The sequence below is a fragment of the Ictidomys tridecemlineatus genome, unplaced genomic scaffold (assembly GCF_052094955.1).
Source record: "Ictidomys tridecemlineatus isolate mIctTri1 unplaced genomic scaffold, mIctTri1.hap1 Scaffold_182, whole genome shotgun sequence".
Taxonomy (NCBI): Eukaryota; Metazoa; Chordata; class Mammalia; order Rodentia; family Sciuridae; genus Ictidomys; species Ictidomys tridecemlineatus.
In genome coordinates this window covers 294065-313865 of record NW_027521572.1, presented here as the reverse complement: position 1 = coordinate 313865, position 19801 = coordinate 294065, and the positions used below count along the sequence as shown (strand labels likewise).

The window sequence follows — 19801 nt, the reverse complement described above, 5'->3', positions numbered from 1 at the left end:
ACATATGTGGTAATTTTCTTCCATACTATCATTCATGATATGAGTTAGAAGAAATCATAATTTGCCACATAAATGTCCTATAGTTTCTTTAACCAGGCTGAAACCAAGTTTTATTTAAAAGCTTTCAAAAGCTTTGATATTTTTGGTGACTTTTTTATGCACCAAATGCACTGTGAGAAGCCTGGGTGTTTCCTCATGGTAATTAACATATAACATGGCACATGGATATTGCAAAATAAATATGTGTTAACTGGTAAATTTTGTTTTACAGCTTGAGTATAAGAGTTTTTAAATAGTTCCATTGCTTACTCAATTTTTTGTGTAGCAAAGTATAATCAATTCTAATTAAATTTGTTATTCTAGAGATAAATTTCACCCACAAGAGGCATAGATACAAGAATGTAAAAGGTACTTTTGTGTTTGGGGGGTATGGGGGGAGTAGAACGTATTCTATCTCTTCCTTAGTTTTAAAATACTCCTGAGAATAATATTAATTACTAATTTGTATTCCCCTTCATGAATTATAAAGAAAACTATAGGTAATAAAGTTTTATAAAATAGATATTTGCTCACACAATGTAAATAAAGCAATGATCAAACACAAAAGAAATGTCTTGGTTACAAAGAATTCCAAACAGCACACACAAAGAAGTTGCTTGTGCAAAGTGAAGTATTGAGAGGAGAATAGAAAGAGTTAGATGGAGATGGCTTTCAACCTGGTGAATTTAATCATGTTGCCAAAAAAGCATAGGTGCCCGACGTTGATGCATAATTTATTCTGGGAAAAATAGAGAGCTTGAAGGATGGAAAGGAAGGAAACAGTTAAGACTACCAAAAATATTCTTAAAAAATTTAGGGAAGAAGAGATCTTTGATATCATGCTTGCATTCAATCTATTCACATTTACTTACAAATTAAAATGTGTCCTTTTTTAGATAGAGGTTACTCTCACACAGACTGAATCAACCTGCAAAGTGGGCTCATACTGGAAAAAAGAATCCTGTGATCAGAGAAATGATTTCTAATGCTCATTATAAATGTCTCATATTTATTTTTCTATTTTTTCCATTGCAAATAAAGTTCACCGTACTTAGCATATGCAGTACCTATCTAAGGGAAAAACGGCCTTGAATGACCAAATAAAAATAAAGCTGATAGGATCCAGCCTTCATTCATAGAATGTTAGAAGTTATATAATCAAGTCCTGTATTCCACAGCTGGAAAAATTGAATTTTCACGCAAGGGAAATAGCTTTCTCAGGGATGACAGAAGATGAATGGCTCTAGGTCTCATGAATGTGGGCACAGGGCCCAAACTGCTCACATTTTATCACCATTCTAAATTACAATGCCTGTCACAAAGTGAGCATGAGGTATTCTGTAGATATTTTAGGTGAATTGCATGAATACATGACTGACAGAAGGAATGAGTGTGACACTGTCAGTGCTGGGCTAGTGATCAGTTTGCCAGCATCTGTGCAGTTTAAGATGATGATTTGTTGTGTAATAGTTCAACAAAAATATCATTTTTGAGCTATGTCAGTTAAAGAAACAATGGCCAGATACCAATGGAAGCAGGTATTGGGACATTCTGAAGTAATAATTCTTTTTAACTTTTGTCATTTTTCAGTGATATTGCTTATCAGTGGAGTCGCAGCTGTCTTAGAGATGTTTTGCTAAAGCCATCCTGCAACACTTGACTCTTTGAGCTGCTCTGGACATACTGTTACTTATATCCACAATACTTCTTCAGCAGTGGTGATGGGCAGACACTTGATTTTACCCTACCTCTAGCAATTTAAACAACCAGGAGGAAGTAGTTGAAACAACAATAGGGCTCATTCTAAAGGCAATTTTCAGAAATAAAGAAATGTAGAAGAGGGACAGAAATAAAGACCATACATATTTAAACTACTTGATAAGAGAACAAAAGGTGTTAAACAGGTCATGATAAGCAAAGTATATCTAGTTCTTGAAGAAATCTACAAAAGATTGGAAAACACCTTCTCAAGTACAGGGCAAAGAGAAGAAGTTGATAGCAGACATTGATGTGCAAACTAGTCAAGTTCAGGTGGAGGAAGAGCATATACCTCTCATATGGATTCTTGGAAGCTATTCCCTACAAATTTAAGTGGTAGTTGAGAGTAACATTTAAAGTGGCTAAAGATTGTCTGGGCAATAGCTTCTATGCTCCACATAGTCAGGTTCAAGTGCAAGAGAGATCTTTGTAAAAGAGTTCCTGGCAGTGCTCTGTGATACAAGAGGGGTCACTAAGGCTGTTTAGGGACCCAGGTAAACTTCCAGCCTCCTTCTTCATCTCTACACACAAAGGCTTGTTCCTGGTGGAAAGAATGAGTTTTGACATTACAGTGAGGACTCAGAGATGTGTAAAATGTCATCTCTGTCTTGTTGGGTGACACATCAGCTGGATGATAAGGAAGTGTTTGCACCTCTGTTGGGGGATTTGAAAGTTGAGAAAAGTAGTGGAAGTCTTCCCCATGGCTGGCAGTGCTGTGCAAGGGGGTTGTTCTTTCACCTCCATAGTTGATTGGCACATCCTCTCTGTGGACATTTTCATAATCAATGGCATCACTCGGAAAATGGGAGTATGTGCTAGTCACTATTCTGGGATGAGAGGAGAGGGCACTGTAGTTAGCTGATGAGGTGTCATCAATGGTGTTGAGGTCTTTCAATCCAAGTGTTTGTAGCACCCAGGGATTACCATGGGGCCCAGGTGGTTTTTCACAGTTAGCAAACTCACAAGAGAGGTTTCTCTTGGCATTTTTAGGATGGGGGATCTCAGCAGGAGAGTATCCCTGCTCTTTGTGTTTCCTCTTCCCCTTTCTGAATTTTCCACACACTTTGGAGAACTCATCTGATGACAACAATTTCTGAAGAAGTGACATTTGAAAATTATACTTCCTTTAAATATCTACTAGTTACCCTCATTCTTTAGAAAAATAGGTTAAATTTCTAATATTTTTTCACATACAAGTAAAATGGATTAGATTAGTGTCTGTTACTAAAGTAAAATCCATGATAACATCTTATTTCTTAGGAACCTGAATTCATTTCTTACTCTCAGTTTGAAACTTGAAAAAAGCAGATCATGTCTTGAAGATTTCAAATCAGAGAAGTAATAATTTTTACAAAAATGACAATAAAAGCAATTGTTTATTGAATTATCACTGATAAAATAAACAAATTATTATTTGATATAATTTATGAATAGTTCATCACATGCACTATTTCTTTGGATATAGATACTGTTAAAATCTCCATTAATGAGGAAACTAAGACACAGACATATTTGTGACTTGCTAAGTATCCCTTGGCCTAGAATTAAACCTAAGTTATTTGAATATAGACAGAACTCTTGTTTAAACACTATACAACATTCCTTATGTTATTTCATTAACTTTCAAAGCAATCCCTTGAAAACAGTTGTTATTTTAAATCTTGGAGAACTGAGGTCAAGAAAGGTAAAGCTAATTAATGTCATTTAATAATTTAATAATGTCTTTTTCAAGGAATGGTGGCTAGAGTTAGAAGCCAATGCTAGCCCTTTATTTATGAAAGCTTACTATACAGTAAAGTAGTCAAATCTAGTATCTTTTCTTCTCTCAACTGTTAGATTCAGTAAAAGCAGCAGACACATAATCAATTTAGACTACATAATATCAAATAATAGTTTCTCTAAGAGTAAAGTAAAAATTGGTCATAGAAGCAAACACATACTAGGAAAAACACAAAACTAAAGAAAAAAGAACACGAAGAGACTATAGGCAAGCTATCTTTGAGTTAGAAATAGCTCATTTAATAGTGTAAGAAAAATGTGAATAAAAAATAATGTAACTGTATATACTGAATTGCTGCTCAAGATACTAAGCTCCAGTTATCATCACAGCATCTTAGATTGAGATTTTTCACAGATTTTTAGTTTTTGTAGCTGCAGGTAACCAAATTTCTAATTGAGAATGATTTTCCTAAAGCCAGAAAATAATTAAAACAACTGAGTTTTTAAATCTTTAATTTCTACATTAAGAAGATAATTAAAACAACTGAGTTTTTAAATCTCTGATTTCCACCTAACTCTCCGTTTGATCAACCTGTTTCCTCAGCAATCCCTAGCTTTTGATATATAAGAAACTATTTTTGTAATAATGTCTGGATAGAATCTGCAATCTAGATACTTCTAATAAATGATACATAAAAGTTCTAGTGAAAGTCATGTACTTCCTTAAGAAATGTTATCCATTCTACTCATATATCCCATGACCTGTTGTTAAGTACACTTCTTGCTTTTTAATTAAGAAATTTTACATTAATGGTTTCCTTTCTTAAATCACTGCCCTGACCTTATAAAAAGATTATTACACACCTTGGCCTTTTCTTCAAGACATTTAACCAAAGTAGAATTCAGGTATTGTCTGAGATGATTATTCTTTTCATGTAGCCTAGCAAGTTCTTCTTCCTTCTGAACCAGAGTATCTTGGAGCTGCAAAAAGCAGACAATGGTGAAGGTCGCTCCACTGTATTGACTTTGTAACATTATAATAATGCCACTGTGCCTCAGCCTTCTTAAACTTGATTATTATTCTGTTTGTTTTATGAACACAATTTCAGGGAGTCCTCGTCCTCTGAGACTGAAATCAACAACCCCCTACCACATGATTGTTCAGTTTTGTGCTCTGAATTTTTCATTCATTACAAAGTATTTGAGGGTATTACATGACTTTTAAAATTTTAACCACAAGGGAGTCAGGTAGGTGTAAAGGAAAATGAGCAGCATTCAACTATTTAAATATAGAAAAAAGGTGTTTAGAAAGGTTTACCTGGACTCCTTCCTTGCACATGAAAGAAAGAAAGAAAGAAAGAAAGAAAGAAAGAAAGAAAGAAAGAAAGAAAGAAAGAAAAGATGGTTGACTTGTGCCACATTCAGATTGATCTGCCTGTTTGTTCAGTAGATCATATTATTTTTGGGGAACAAATAACAAAATATGGAAAATGAAACAATATTTGGATAAAAACCTTTGTCATCATCATTAATTCTCCAGGCAATTATCCATGTTTATCATTTTAAAATACTGACATGATTCCATTTGGTCTTTCCATTAGCCCTCTGAGATATGCCGCATAAATATTCCAATTTCATGGATGAGGAAAAGGTGGATGTGATAGGTCACACAGCTTAAATGTGATGTAGTCAGAGCCTGACTTCATGTCTTCCTCAAGTGTTATTTGTGTATATGAGTGTGTGTGTATGGGGGGGTTGAGACAGAAAGAGAGAGGAGTTAGATGAACAATCTCTCTCTCCCTCCCTCCTTTTTTTATTTTCCTCTCTCTCTCTCTCTCTCTCTCTCTCTCTCTCTCTCTTGACATATGCTCATTTTAGTTCTAAAGTGAGTTAATGTGAATTTTAAGAGGAAAAAGTAGCAGCATAAATTTAAGGGAGGATGCAAGTGGAGAATGGACTGCAGGATGTATGGCCAGTCTCAATGTTCTAACTATCCACACATACCTGTTTATTTCTGTAGAACTGTGAGGAAAGCTGAGCTTCTTCCCAGGAACATGAGTCCAGAATAGGAAAACTCGAATTAGAAGATGAATCTATGAGAAAATACAAAATGGATAGCATAGAAAACACACTTTTGACTTATGTGCAATGAACTCACCAAACCATTCCCAAAGTGCAATAGGTTCAGTTACCTTTCTAAAAATAGCTGTTGCTTCCTCACACTAGAACAAAATATTTAAAGCTTTCAGAAGAAGGATGCAAGCTGTGACAGACAAATATTTATACAACCTATGCCAAAGTGGTTAAAGAGGTGGGATTTTTTTTTCTTTTTGGAACTAAGTGGTCATATTCTTCTCTTTGTATGTATATTCTTGTTGGTTAAATTAATACAGACTCTCTCAGCTGCATCATTAATTCATTCAAATGTTTATTAACCTTTTCCTTCCACTAGGCATAATATTGCAATCCCACTATCTTTTTTATAATTTTTATTTTATTTTTCTAAGCTTCAACATTAATAATATAGTGTTTGGCTTGATAATCTAATAACATTTTTGATGCTATTATTTCCTTTTCTGTCTGCCTACCTGTTAAATCTAATGAATAGAATTCAGAATTTGATTTAGTAGCAATGTCTACTTTTAAATAATTTGCACCTTGTTTCTCTGAAGACCATGATAAAAAATTGCAAAATTCTACCTTCTCTGTTTTAACTGTTTTCATCTGTATATTTTTTATGCTTTTACAAAGATTTTTTTTCATATTTGACAGGAAGCTATGCCTGTAAATCCAAAGCATTTGGGCATGCTTAATTGTTTTTTTTACTTTATTCCGTCTCATTAATACCATTCTGACTCTTTCCCTGTTCTTCTTAAACTGCTGTTACTGAAGAATTTTTTATTAAAATAGAGTAGTGAGTAACAAAACAGGAATTCAATTTTGTAAACAGTTTGGGTTCATATTTTGGGCATTTTGTCTTTGCTGTTGCTTATAGTGAAAAAGTAAAACTGAACAACTTTATCCATAATATGTAAGTGTGCTTCAACATTTTTAGGTTTTCATTTTTGTGTGCCTTTCCTTAACCCCTGTGTCCACCAAAGGAGCATATGGCAAACTATAGTATAGGTATTTAATTCTAAGATATCTGAAAATTTTTAGAGAAATTTGACTATTTATACAGAAATTTACTTAATTTTATAAAAATGTTCACTAACCTTCAAGTCAAGATTAATACCATTCATAATTTTCCATCAATGTTATACTTCCCTCCCACTTTGAAATCCTATGTGAGTGCTTGTGTGTGTGTGTGTTTGTGTGTGTGTGTGTGTAAGAGAATAATTGTTTCTACTTACAAGGCATTGTCTATAGAATCTCCTCTATGAAATAAAAGATGAAGTTATTCATTCTTGTTTCTTTATCATACTTGGGAAATTTTCCTGAATTTCAAAAGAAATGTTATAACTAGTATCTTGACTCCAAAACATTCTACTAGGATGTTGTTTATAAAATATGACCCAGAAAAGTTCTTTCAGTGAGTTGGGAATCTCCAAGTACTATACATTAGAGGGAGAAACATGTGTTGTCCAGCAAGAAAGAGGAATAATCCCATTTTCACTATTTGGCAAGTACAAAATAGCAGAAGTTAAGGTTGTAAAATTCAAGACTCTTTGGACTAACTTAAATTTTTTATAACGTCCCTTTTCCAGAGTCCCAGACCATGATGCATTGCAGCCACATTGCTTGAAAAGGGCTCCAGGTCTACCACTAAAGCAGAAGAGCAGAACTTACCCTGTGCCTGTGGTGCTTGTTGGGGCTCACTGTTGTCCAGGAGACCAGCAGCCCAGAAAGAGATCCAAGTCTCCGTGGAAATGTCAACACTAGTTTCTGACGGTGTAGTGGAATACAGGCAATTATAACTCTTGTCTCCTGCAAAATACTGGTCTTGGCAAGGCAGAATGGTGTTCTGTGAAATTCAGTATAAGGAGTTGGGGTGGAGGTGGGTTTCCCAGAAGACTGGGCGATGCAGATGTGGACGGAGAGAAGGGTGGGAGAAACACACAGAAATTACATACAGTTAATCAAGAAACAGTGAAGGTGTTAAATTTAGATCCAGATTAAATTTTGAGTGGTTTAATTATAACAACTAAAAAGGAATCAGCTCCTATGACTTTCCTAACATTTCCACAGGTCCTTGAACAACGAATAGACTACTACTGGATGAATCATATTTATATTTTCCTTTGTAATGCCTAGCTCACCAAATAAGCCAGTCAGAACTATCTTAATTATATTTCTATTTCTAATCACCTTGGAAGACAAAGAACCCATTAAAAAGGATGAAAAAGCAGAATATGGCATCTTATAGACTAACCTCTGAATCAATAATTGTCTTATGCTTCCCTTCCTCTTCTCCTCCAAACTAACATTCTGTTGGATCTTATGGGAATCTGAATAGAGATACACACAAACTCATGCTGTGTATAATGTATATGCAAATATATATATATATATATATATAATGTATATATGTGCATATGCATATATATACATACACATACATATAGTTATGTGCATACATATACATACTTGTATAATATACATACATATAGACATATGCATATATAGACATAAGTGCATATGTTCTCTCTATCTCTGTTCTATAGATAATTAAATAAACTTTGTTCCTTGTAGGTAATTAAATAAACTTTGCCCCAGCTCCAGTCAGAGGAATGTAACATCACTCCAAGTAAACATCTAAAAGCTGAAAGAAATAAGCAAAGACTGCAAGCTCTAGATATCTCCATCACTAGGGCTCAATGTCCTTGCAAAGTTATCCTGCCACCACTAACTGCCTGACGTGTGTTCTCACTGTGTTCTGATCCAGGGAGTACCTTCCTGCCTGCCACTTCTCAAACCTCAAACATACACTCTTTTCAAATCTCCAAACAAGGATAAGTATGCAGCCTTCCTAGGTTAATTTGTACAACAGTCCATTCCTAATTATTTGTCAATGTCAATTAATCAGGTAAAAGCCATTTATTCCAGCAGAACCTAGGTTTAGATAAACTCTGTTTGACTGCTACGAATCTTTTGTTGGCTTGAGTACTTTCTTGGTCATAACATAAACAGAAGAGGGGAAAATGAGTCAATTAAGTCACACTTTGTTAATGTTCCCAGTGAGTTAAGTCTTAGAAAAGGAAAAAAAAATACACAGTTCAGAAGCAAATGCAGCTTGGGGAGTGCAGACCAGAGAAGTTAAGCCAAAAGTTTATCAAGAGCTATTTTTCTTGTTTTCATTTTAAAAGCATGTTTGCAGACTCCTTCCTTGAGGTTATTATTCGAATCCAAGTTAAACTATTAGGCAATTGACACCTGAGAAGAAAACAAACCCCAAATACTCTTACAGTAGTTCAACTCCAAGTGTTTGCAAATATGTGCATAATCTGGAATAAGAGGAAGAATGAATAGTAAGTAAAGGTGAATAGGTGAAATTTTGGGGAAATATGAAGAATAAAAATAACAGGGAGAAAGGCAGAGGGAAAGGAAGGGAGGAAGAGAGAGAAGACAGATGATAATAAAAAGAAGACAGGAGAGGATCTATTTTAATTGGTAGATAGCAAAGAAAGCTTGCTCCAAAAATGGAATAAATTCTCAGTGCAAAGTTTGTTAGCTTTCAGAGCCCCATGTTTTGCCAGAGGACTAGCAAACGCCAGTTCCTCACTTACCATCTTGCAGTGGAAGAAAGCGCTGAAGAAACTGAGCTCACACTTAACTTTTTCTTAAAGCCAGTGGGAGCTTTAAATGGAATGAAGGGAGGAACTATGAGAGGTGAGTTCTAATCTGCGGGGGAGCCGGTGACACTTGGGGCTCCTGGCGAGCGCTGCCCTCTGATTTGGTGGGAGGCTATCAAACAGGTGACGTGAGCTTGCAGACACCATGTGAAGCCAGAGTCACTTGCACTCCAGGGACCATGACAGCAGGATCTGGGACCTGCAGGTCGGGCTCCCTGCCTGCTCTTGGCTACAGGGTATGCTGCGTGGCTTCAAAACCCACGCGCCTATGCACGCTGGCTGTGCACCTGGCGCAGGACGTCAGAGGCTGGAGGTGGCAGTGCAGCCCTGAGGGACCCTAAGGCCAGCGCTTCCTCCTGCACCACATGCGCAGCGGGGCAGGGAGGGGCGGAAAGTCTGCTTGGGCTATGGTGAGGGATGGCAAGGTCTCAAACCTGTATTTCAGGGATGGGGTGGCACTTGTGGAAGCCAGTCCTACAGCCCCAGAGCTAGTATTATGCCTATCTATCTTTTGACCACATGATCACAATTTAATGCCAACTTGTATTATGTTGTAAATTTATTTTAATTAATTTATTTTCCTTATTTGATGGACCTTATTTTGCCCAATTCCGGAAGTGGAGGTGACATTTCAATTCTAGAATATAAATTCCCCAAGAATAGTGATTTCTGCTCACTGCTGTTTCCAAAATGCCTGGCACAATTTCTGACACATAATAAATGCTCAGTAAAGATTTGTTTTAAAGAATGAATTAAGCTACACATTTCTGAAATCTAAAGCATCTTTCTCTGTGTAAGCCTAGCCTCACAACTATATTTATATAAAATAAATTCATTAAGAAAAAATAGTGTAAGCATTTAATTTCCTGTCTTTTCTCTTACTTTTGATTCTCACAATTCCTAAAATACTATGCCTACCATAGAAAGAAGAGTAACAACATCTTTGAAACTATTTATCTACAACTAATAGTAGCTTCTCATTTCAATTTATATTCTAATTAGATATAAAATACTTGATGATAGCCATAGGAGAAAGGATACTTATTGTCCTTGTTACATCCACAAAGGAAGGAAGCACTAAGGTTAAGAAAACTCACCAATGTTAACACAATTGGGAAGTGGCAGGCTTTGGATTTGAACCTCTGACTAACTAGTATACCTATGGTATTTGACTTTAACTTCTCTCTATTGCATGTTATTGCTGTTGATCAATGGGCATTATTATGGACTGGGTTGTGTTACCCATAAGTCATATGTTGAAGCCCTATACCCAATGTTACTGTATTTCAAGACAGGTGTAGGAACTGAAAATAACGTCTGATTCTGACTTGCACATCCCTTTCTCTACTCTGGCTCTGACCTTTCTTCATTCTTCTTTGCACTCTACTCATGACCCTTAGCACTCAGCAAAATGACTAGGACATAATGGATCTTAATTAAGTACTGTATATCCAAAATTAAGAAAGGAAAGGAGGGGGAAGCTGCTTCTCTTCGTGGAGTCCTTTTCTCCTGCTTCAATGACATTTATTTGAAAAACACTTTCAGATTAATAGTAGTAGTTTTGGGCATCCCTGCCTGGAATGTGGATGAACTGGATCAGTCAACACTGACTCATTTCAGTATGTGACATGAAGGACTGGTCCATCTCTGCTCTAACTGTAACAAGAAAAAAAAGATGTAATGGCTGTAAGGCACTGAGATGATGGGTAAGGAGAACATATCAAAATGCATTTAATTCGTAAGAATCAGTGATCTTTTTCAAGGCAAAGAACTCTTCATGCTTTTAGTCCTGCCAGCAACACAATCTGTTTGGCAAAACCCTCATTCATTTTGTGATGAGCAGCAGGGACAGAAAAAGGAGGATGGAGTTGTGTTTTCAGAAACTTTCACAAATGACACAGGAGCCTCTGCAAGATAGATTTTCTTTTGGCTCCAAAAATGATACAAAGTAGGTAATTGACTAAACATGGTATGAAAAAAAGGACTATAAGCTTTGCATCAAAATATACCCAGATTTCAGCTTGGGGTATGCTATGATTGAGTCACTTGGGGTTATCTTAAGCCTCTTATCTTATTTGGGAAATTAGCATAGTAATACATACATTAGAAGTTATTTTAAAAACCAGCCATTTTTATTAATGCTTAATTATTTCCTAATTTGTTGACTAAATATTGGATAGTATCTCTTTTTACTATTAGGGTTGAGGGACTCTGCCTTTGTACACACATGTGCTCCTGTGTCTTGTTTATTAAAGTAACTGAAAAAGAATGCTACATTTATAAAACAGGGTTTTTCTTTTCTGAGGGTAAGACATAATTTTAAGAAGTTTTTGATTGGTTTTAAGCACAACAATATTTGGCAAATCATTAATACTTTAGCTTGGTAGGCTGGCAGTATACATGATGGTGGAGAACCCCTAAACAGCAAAGAGCTATTGACAATTAAACATAAATAAGATAATAAATCTATTCTCAAATCAAAAACTAAGGGAAAAAACTAATTATTGAGATTTGATTTATGCATGACATCTTACTTAACATCCACTACTAAGGTATAAACTTAATTAATACTATTATGATGATGACTAGTATATTGAAACCTGCATCCTGTAAACCATAATGGGAAACACTTTGGCACCTATTTATCCACATTTATGAAAGAAGGAGGTTCACATTTCTTAGTGATGTCAATGTAACCCACATAGATGTTTATTTCCTGCAAATAATAAGATTAGTTAAAACTGCCTTTTGTGTTGTGCCTAAAGCAATAGCATTAAAGGGAATGTGGCTCCAAACAGCCCAGTGGTTGAATCAGGGTACCACCTCCTGTCAGAGCAAAGATATAACAAAATAAGAGGTAATTGGACCTCTTATTTTGCACAAAAAACAAGTCTGCACACAGAGAAGGTTAGAGAGTGAGTAGAGATTTGTCAGGAGATAAATAGGTTGGCATATGGAATATTATTTTGTTTAACTCCATGATTATTCCATTAGTGGATTCGATAGTAAATGTAATAAACAATTTCTAAATTTTTTTCTATAAATACAGCTTTTCCCATTGATTCAATGGTTGAATCTCCAGGTAATAATAAAGATAGTATTTCTTATTTCACCTGTTTGTAAAGAAAATTATTACATTTAGATAAAGTATATTTAGAGAAGATGTTTTGCATTGGAAAATTTAACATTTGAATTTTTAGCATGTCTGAAGAACCTGACACATTTCATGTGTTGAAGCATAGTTTTGAATTTCACCGCACCAGAATAATATGCAGAAATCAATAATTTTAATATAGAGACTTACTACTCACCATATCTGTATAGTAGCCAGAAGATATTCAATAACCTATTCAGTGATAAAAACTGTTTCTACATAAACAAAAGGCATGAAAAATAGAGTCAATTGTTAATCCTGGTAAAAAAAAATGTGAAAAATAATAAATTTGAAAAAACTCCTAGCAGTTTACTAAATAGAAAAGAGAAAGGCCTTGGATTCATTCAGGAATGAAATATTCAGTTTGGAACTGAGTCAGATCAGCTCTGTATGGAAATGTGTATGCATTTGTGCATGTGTGTGTGTGTGTGTGTGTGTGTGTGTGTGTGATATTTGTGATATTGTTTTATTGGGAGTTTCAGTCAGAATTTATTTTAATATCATTATAACTACCTTCAGCTCTTTATTTATTTTATCAAGGCAAATCACATACTCTAGTAATCCTCACAATTTAAAAATATTTTCAGCCTAAGGGCATATCTTTCAAATGGCAACTATTCACTTCATCTTTGAGAGATACCTAGGAAATATATGCCAATCTGTATTCATTGCAAATTGAGACAAACCTTTTCTGTACTTGATAGCATTGCTTTCTGGCTTTTCTCATAATATAGCACTTCAAAATAACATTTGTGGCAAGTTAGAATAAATTGTTAAGGCTTCTCCTGGCTGTTGATAGTTATGGGAGTTCTCATTTCCCCCAGGCCTCAACAGAGAACAGAGGATATCATTATCTCATAGGCCTGTGACCTATTATGCATGGGTACAACAGTTGGGAAGGTCTGCTCCATGGAACCTATCTGGCTCAAATGGAATGAAATAATATCAATACCACTATGAAAATATGTTAAAAACATTGAAATTAACCTTGTATTGTGACCAAGGTTAGAGATGTGGAACTTCAAACAAAACAAGACAATACATCTCAACCCCGACACTTTACTCAACCATAGTAGAAAATGATTAAAACAGGTATTAGGATTAATATACATCAGAGTTATGCTAGTGCAACTGTAACTTAAAATACAATAAATCTCTGCTTCATGAGCACCAGCATCTTCACAACCTGAACTTCTGTGCCTTCACTGCTCAAGTGATTCCTCCCAAGGATTTCTGATGCAGAGTTTTTTGGATAGCTTGCTGATCAGACATTAAAGGCCTGAAAGGTGAATCAGCAGTGACTGTGACATCATATTGTGTCTAGAAGATGCATAAAGAGGAAGTCGGGCCTGCTTTTTTTTTACAAAGCTTAGGATTTCAATCCCAAAATAGGACAACTGGGAAATGGTTCCTTCTAGCCTTGGAATTATTAGCGAACCTGAAATAAGTTGACTTCTTTCATGAAAATAAGACAAATAAATGAATTTAAATACAAATGTTTAGTTATAAAAAGGTATAATTCTGTATTTTTGTAATCTATAAAATTTGTGAAGTTAACTTATTTCTCAATGACCTATTAATTTTTGACAAATTTATCTTATTTACGATCAAATCAAAGAAACTTACTTGATTTGGTATTAATGCAATTTGGATGTTTCTAGTCAACTTCTGTTTGCCATATTTCTTTTTTTTAGAACATGAAAGCATAATGTCAATCTGTAGCCAGTGCAATCATTTATATATTCTAAAGCAATCTGTGAAAAATATAGAGAATTTTTATTGTTATGAAACTAATACTGCTTACTATAATTAGAATGAATTAAAGTATTATAAGATGAAGAAAGTACCCTATCAACAATAAAGTAAAATTCCAAATTTCCTCTATGACATTAGATAAATGATGTTTTGGTGACAGTAGTACATATAATTTTTATTTTTTCTTTATCTAACCAGAAGCCTCCCAGCTGCCACTTTTGGGTAGTATCAGCATTGCATGATTCAATCATAGCTGATGATTTTACACAAATCAATACATTTTAATAGCTTCCTTTTGGGGAAGGAAGCACTGAAAGACAAGCAAAGAAAAAATAGTGGTTTTTCTTCATGAGTACAACTGAGAAGAACTCAAATTGCATAATGTGCATCTTTTATAAACTATTATTTGTAATTGATTTTATGAATTATTTGGCATTTATTAATATAGCTTGATTGTATGTGCCTATTTATGTTTTTACATATATAAATTTGGGCATCTGGAGCAGTCAGTGATACCCAAGGCTTTAAACACTTACACCTGGAAATATTCAGATGTTGACAAATAAAGAGTTATTCTCCAATCTTATATTTTTTATAAAGTGACAATAATTCACATAAATGCAAATTTCTTTGATTGGTGAAGGAAAGGAGCATTTGGTCCCACACTAATGTCAGTGTCTATGAGATAGGCTGTCTGCTTCTCCTGTGGAAAGTTTCAAGTAGCTCTGTGCCAGTTGGAGTTGTGTTGAACCCTCAGCATCACTCACAATAAATTATATCTATATTATAAGAAATGCATATTAGGAAGCCTATTTAAAAGTATACATGCAAGTAAAGCTTCACCATAAAGTTTTGTGTTTTAATGCTAAAGGTAACATATTTATATACAAAACAAATACATGGTCATAAAAAAGTAAAAGTAATAAGGAGAAAAACTGTAATATATTTGACATTCAGATTCAGTTTTCCATATATATATATATATATATATATATATATATATATATATATATATAAATCACATCCCCAGCCCTTTTCCCTTTTTATATTTTATTTAGAGACAGGGTCTTCCTATTGAACTTATGAACATCTTACCTCAGCCTCCTGAGCCACTAGGATTACAGATAAGAACTTTAAAACAAACATCCATCCTTTTAAGCCAGCACGCACAAAAGAAATTAATTCATGAAGCGAGCAAATTTAAGCATGATTTACAACTGAGTTCATCACATCAATATAAGGGACATTTGTAAACATTAAGAAAATGTCCAAGAATATTTTTATTTTGCTGCATATGGGTTTCCAGCACTATTGTTGAAGAGATTATCTTTTCTCCACTGTTTGTTTTTGGTGCCTTTGTCTAGTATGAGATAACTAAATTTATCTGAGTTTGTCTCTGTGTTTTCTATTCTGTACCATTGTCTACATGTCTATTTTTGGTGCCAATACCATGCTGTTTGCATTACTATAGCTTTGTAAGACAGAATAAGTCTGATATGGTGGTGTCTCCTGCTTTACTCTTCTTACTAAGGATTGCTCTATCTATTCTGGGTCTCTCATGTTTCTCAGATGAATTTCATGATTACCTTTTCTATTTCTATAAGGAATGACATTGGAATTTTAATTGGAATTGAATAGAATCTGTATAGTGCTTTGGGTAGTATGGCCAATAAGAAATTGTTTTGACAATAAGAGATTGTTTCAGTAAATTAGAGCATGTCTATAGTATGGATTGTGTATTCATTGAAAATATTTTTAAACTGAAAACCTAGAAAAATAGCATAATGTTAACTATATTGAAATGTATATGAGTGTATTAAAACAAATTTTAAAAACAGGCATAAACAAAATGACATTAAAATAATGTTTCTTTTTTCATAAGAGAAGTGTGATTATGATTTTATTTTTCATAATCCTGTACATTCCTGAAAATTTATATGATAGATGTTTTGCTCTTAAAGTCATAAAAAATAAAATATATATATATATATGAAATCACAGAATTTATTGGAAGTAATATATTTTTGTGGAGTAAAAACATGGTTAAAGCTGAGTGCCTTGAAGAATAATGACAGATTATATTTTGTGTGTTCCTACTGTTGTTGGATTTGCATGGTGAGGGGTGATTGTGGTAGAAGGTAAATGTTCTATTTCATTTTTACCCCAAAACTCAAAAATGTTTTTAAAAATGATGCAAATCTGTATAAAAGTGGAAAAGTACTTTATATATAAGATTTTGTGGGGCTTTGACATCAAGATGCAAAAATAATACAAGAAGGCTTTGCTTAGATGTAGAAAATTAAATAGAGTGTGATTATAATCTTCAAATTAATACAGAATTGTTCAAGAGAGTAAATAGACCTAATCCCATTAGTTAGCACTAACCAACTGTAAAATTTTAGTGTAAAATAAATAAGGGTATTTGTTTTGCTCAGTAATGTGTAAAGATAGAATTAGCTATCCCATAAGAAGTGAACTCTTAGTTAATAGACAATTTCACAGAGTGGATGAATTACTGAGACTATCAAGATGTTTTATTGCTTGTTCATACAGTGTTACTACCAGGAAAATACAGTCCTTAAAATTATTTCCAATGCAAAGAACTTGCAATTCAATGTAATTCTGAGATTAGAAGTCTTTGTAATTAACTTGAATGCATGTTTTAAGATATATCTTAAAACATGCATTCAAGTTAATTATATATATACATATACATATATATATATATACATATATATATAATAGTTTTACTGAAATATAGTAGAATAACATAAACATAATGACATTAAAATAATGTTTCTTGTTTCATAAGAGAAGTGTGATTATGATTCTATTCTTCATAATCCTGTACATTCCTGAAACTTTATATGATTGATGTTTTGCTTTTGAGGTCATAAAAAATGGCTATATATATATATATATATATATATATATATATATATATATATATAATAGTTTTACTGAAATATAGTAGAATAACAGTGATCAAGTAAACAGGATAAAGCAGCCATATGTGAGGAGGTTAGTGGCAGGGCTAAGTGACTGTAAATCCTCATTCCTGTGGAGTCTTTTCTCCATTTTATGAGTCACTGGAACCATAGCACTTTTCATGAAAAGATGGGAGCAGCATAATAAAAGAGACGGTATATAGCGTCCACCCCAGATATTAAGGGCTCAAGCTTTAGAGGCAAACAATGAAGATTTGGGAGTGCAAGACCTTCATAGATTATGTTACACTGGGTGGTAACTCTTTAGGGTCCAAGAAGAAGTTTAAAGTCACCAAGTTCAGCCTTATTTCTATATATATTTCTATTTCTAAGTTGCTCTGTTTATGCCTGTGGGGACTGCAGAGTGTGAGCACAGCCATATTTCCAGAAAATAAAAAAAAATAACAGTGGATAGTGGATGTCAATATCCTCAGTCATATGTTAAATGTCATAAATATGTAAAATCCAAATATACTAGGAGAAGATGGGCTAAAAGGAGAGCGGTCAGAAAAGAAGGAAAATGTGAAGGCTACTTCATTGCAGACCAAATCAAGTTCATCACTTGTTTTTGTCAATAAAGTTTTATTGGTACTCAGCCACATTCATCTGTATTCATAATTTCTACGTCTGCTTTCATTTTACATGTTGTGTATTTGTGACAGAGATTGCATGGCTTACAGGATCTAAAATACTTACTCTCTGGTCCTTCACAGAAAAGGTTTTCATCCTCTGTTTTAAATTAAAACAATAGTTGCTAAATACTTCGAGGCATGATAATATGGATAAAACATCACAAATAAAATGAGAAGATATGAGCTCAAGTCGGGGTTCTGCTACATCCCAGCAGAGGTCCTCAAGGCAAGCCATTGTCCCTGTTTAGGCACAAGCCCACTGTGAAATGGAAATCAGATGATTGTTCTGTCATTTGAGACTATCCTTCACAGAGAGGTACTTGGTCCGTGCCTGTCATATCCGTGTGCCCTGGGAGTCTGAGGCAGGAGGATGGCAAGTTTGAGGCCAGCATTAGAAACCTAGTGAGACCCTACCTCAAAATTCAAACAACAAAAAATAAAAAGGGCTTAGGATGTAGTTCATTGGTAGAATACCCCTGTGGAGTTCAATTTCTAGTACTGGGTTGGCGGGAGGGAAGGAAAGGCAGAAAGAAAGAGAGAGGGGGTGGGAGGGAGAGGATGTACAGCAAATTGCCAACCACACAGTGCCATGTGTGCGCTCTCACTGGGACATTGGCAGAAGGCTCCCTTTGACCTCCTAAACACCTGTGGGATCCATTCTTCTGTGGACTGAGTGCTGCCTGACGTGCCTGAGTCTTTGCAGTTTTCTTAGCCACTTTTCTGTGGCTCCCAGGGGGAGTAGGAGAACTGTTGTTGTCACAGAGCAGAGGTGGACAGGAGGAGACAGCCCTAAGGAAGTGGACTCCACTGTGCGGTAGGCACTTCTGGCCAGCAATTGAAGAACGGTGTGAGAACCACTCTTCTTCCCAAGAGCACCCTTGGTGCCGAAGTCCATCACTGGAGCCTGGATCTCATGAATCATTTCATTTCCCTTGAAGAATCTGAGCATAATAAACCCCGTTACAAAAGAAAGGATAATGTAGCTGTTGACATAAAACTGAAATTTGGGCGAGAGTTTATTTATAATTACAACACTGAGTTTTCAGAGCTTGGGATTTCCAGCCCCCGTGGCTGATTTCTGTAGCAAGATGTGAATCCTCAGGCTTTTGGCCAAATTTGAGAGGAAAGTCTTCAGGCCGGCTGAGATTAGAATGCTCAGTGTGGCTTCTCTTCTGAAATGCTGTGGGCATCTCTCATCTCCCAGCAGGGCTCCTCAACGGGAGAGACTGTAGGTGCTAGGTGCAGGGACAGAGGCCGTGTCTTCTCCCCCACCCCAACTTCAGTGCCTGCCTTGTCTAACTGCAGAATGAGCTGTGATCTCTGCTGCTTGTCTGCCTGCCCTTGTGAGTTGAGGTCCTGGTGAGTGAGTGCCCAGGATCCAGGGGATGATGATTGCATATAATTGCCTCAGCAGAATGGCAGGGAGTGGGGACCTCTGAGAGCCTGATGAGGCCGGAAAGGTTAAGGCTAAATGTATCCAAAGGAAAGCAGAGTCAGAATCTGTCCCTGGTGGCAGATGTGTCCCTGGGGTCCTGCCTACAGACACCATTAAGGAAGAGAAGAGGTCAAGGGGGCCTGTCAACGTGGTGTACTTAGCAGAATTGCTATTTGTTGAAGTACTACAAGAAATGGAGAAGTCAGGAGATTGGAACTAAATGGCCAGAGGCAGGAGTGAGTGGTCAGATCTCATAATTAGAAGAGCCAGGCAGAAGGGGAGGCCAGGGAGGTGAGTGAGGTTTGGCAGGGGAGAGGAAGGCCACAGAAGCCATGGTGAACAGGGAAGGCAGGACCTTTCAGAGTTAGCCCTGGAACACAGGATGTGATTATCCAGGTCCCTTTCAGTTGCAAAGAACAGGAATGAACTCTGGGTAGCCCTTAAGAGAGGAAAATAAGGAGTTCTAGGGATGGTGATTGAATGTCTCATAGAATTGAAGGACCCAATAGGCCTGCCAAGTATAATCAAGA

The 19801-nt window shown here is 35.5% G+C and overlaps 1 protein-coding gene across 1 annotated transcript; it reads right to left on the bottom strand.

Moving 5' to 3' along the window:
• Window positions 1-1170: 1170 nt before the first annotated feature.
• LOC144372877 (geminin coiled-coil domain-containing protein 1-like) lies at window positions 1171-9333 on the bottom strand. Its single transcript, XM_078036114.1, has 5 exons — window positions 9243-9333; window positions 7306-7480; window positions 5521-5609; window positions 4381-4497; window positions 1171-2890 (listed from the first exon to the last, which is right to left on the bottom strand). The coding sequence occupies exons 1-5, from the start codon at window positions 9243-9245 to the stop codon at window positions 2270-2272; spliced, it is 1005 nt and encodes a 334-aa protein (XP_077892240.1). The 5' UTR covers window positions 9246-9333; the 3' UTR covers window positions 1171-2269.
• Between the last annotated feature and the right edge of the window lie 10468 nt (window positions 9334-19801).

What these genes read in the sequence shown, in the direction of transcription:
- LOC144372877 (XM_078036114.1), bottom strand. An exon ending in ACAAGCACCACAGGCACAGG is followed by an intron (nt 5,610 to 7,305) that starts GTAAGTTCTGCT and finishes ATTTTCTCATAG; the next exon opens with ATTCATCTTCTAATTCGAGT. An exon ending in GTCTTGAAGAAAAGGCCAAG is followed by an intron (nt 2,891 to 4,380) that starts GTGTGTAATAAT and finishes TCACTTCTTCAG; the next exon opens with AAATTGTTGTCATCAGATGA.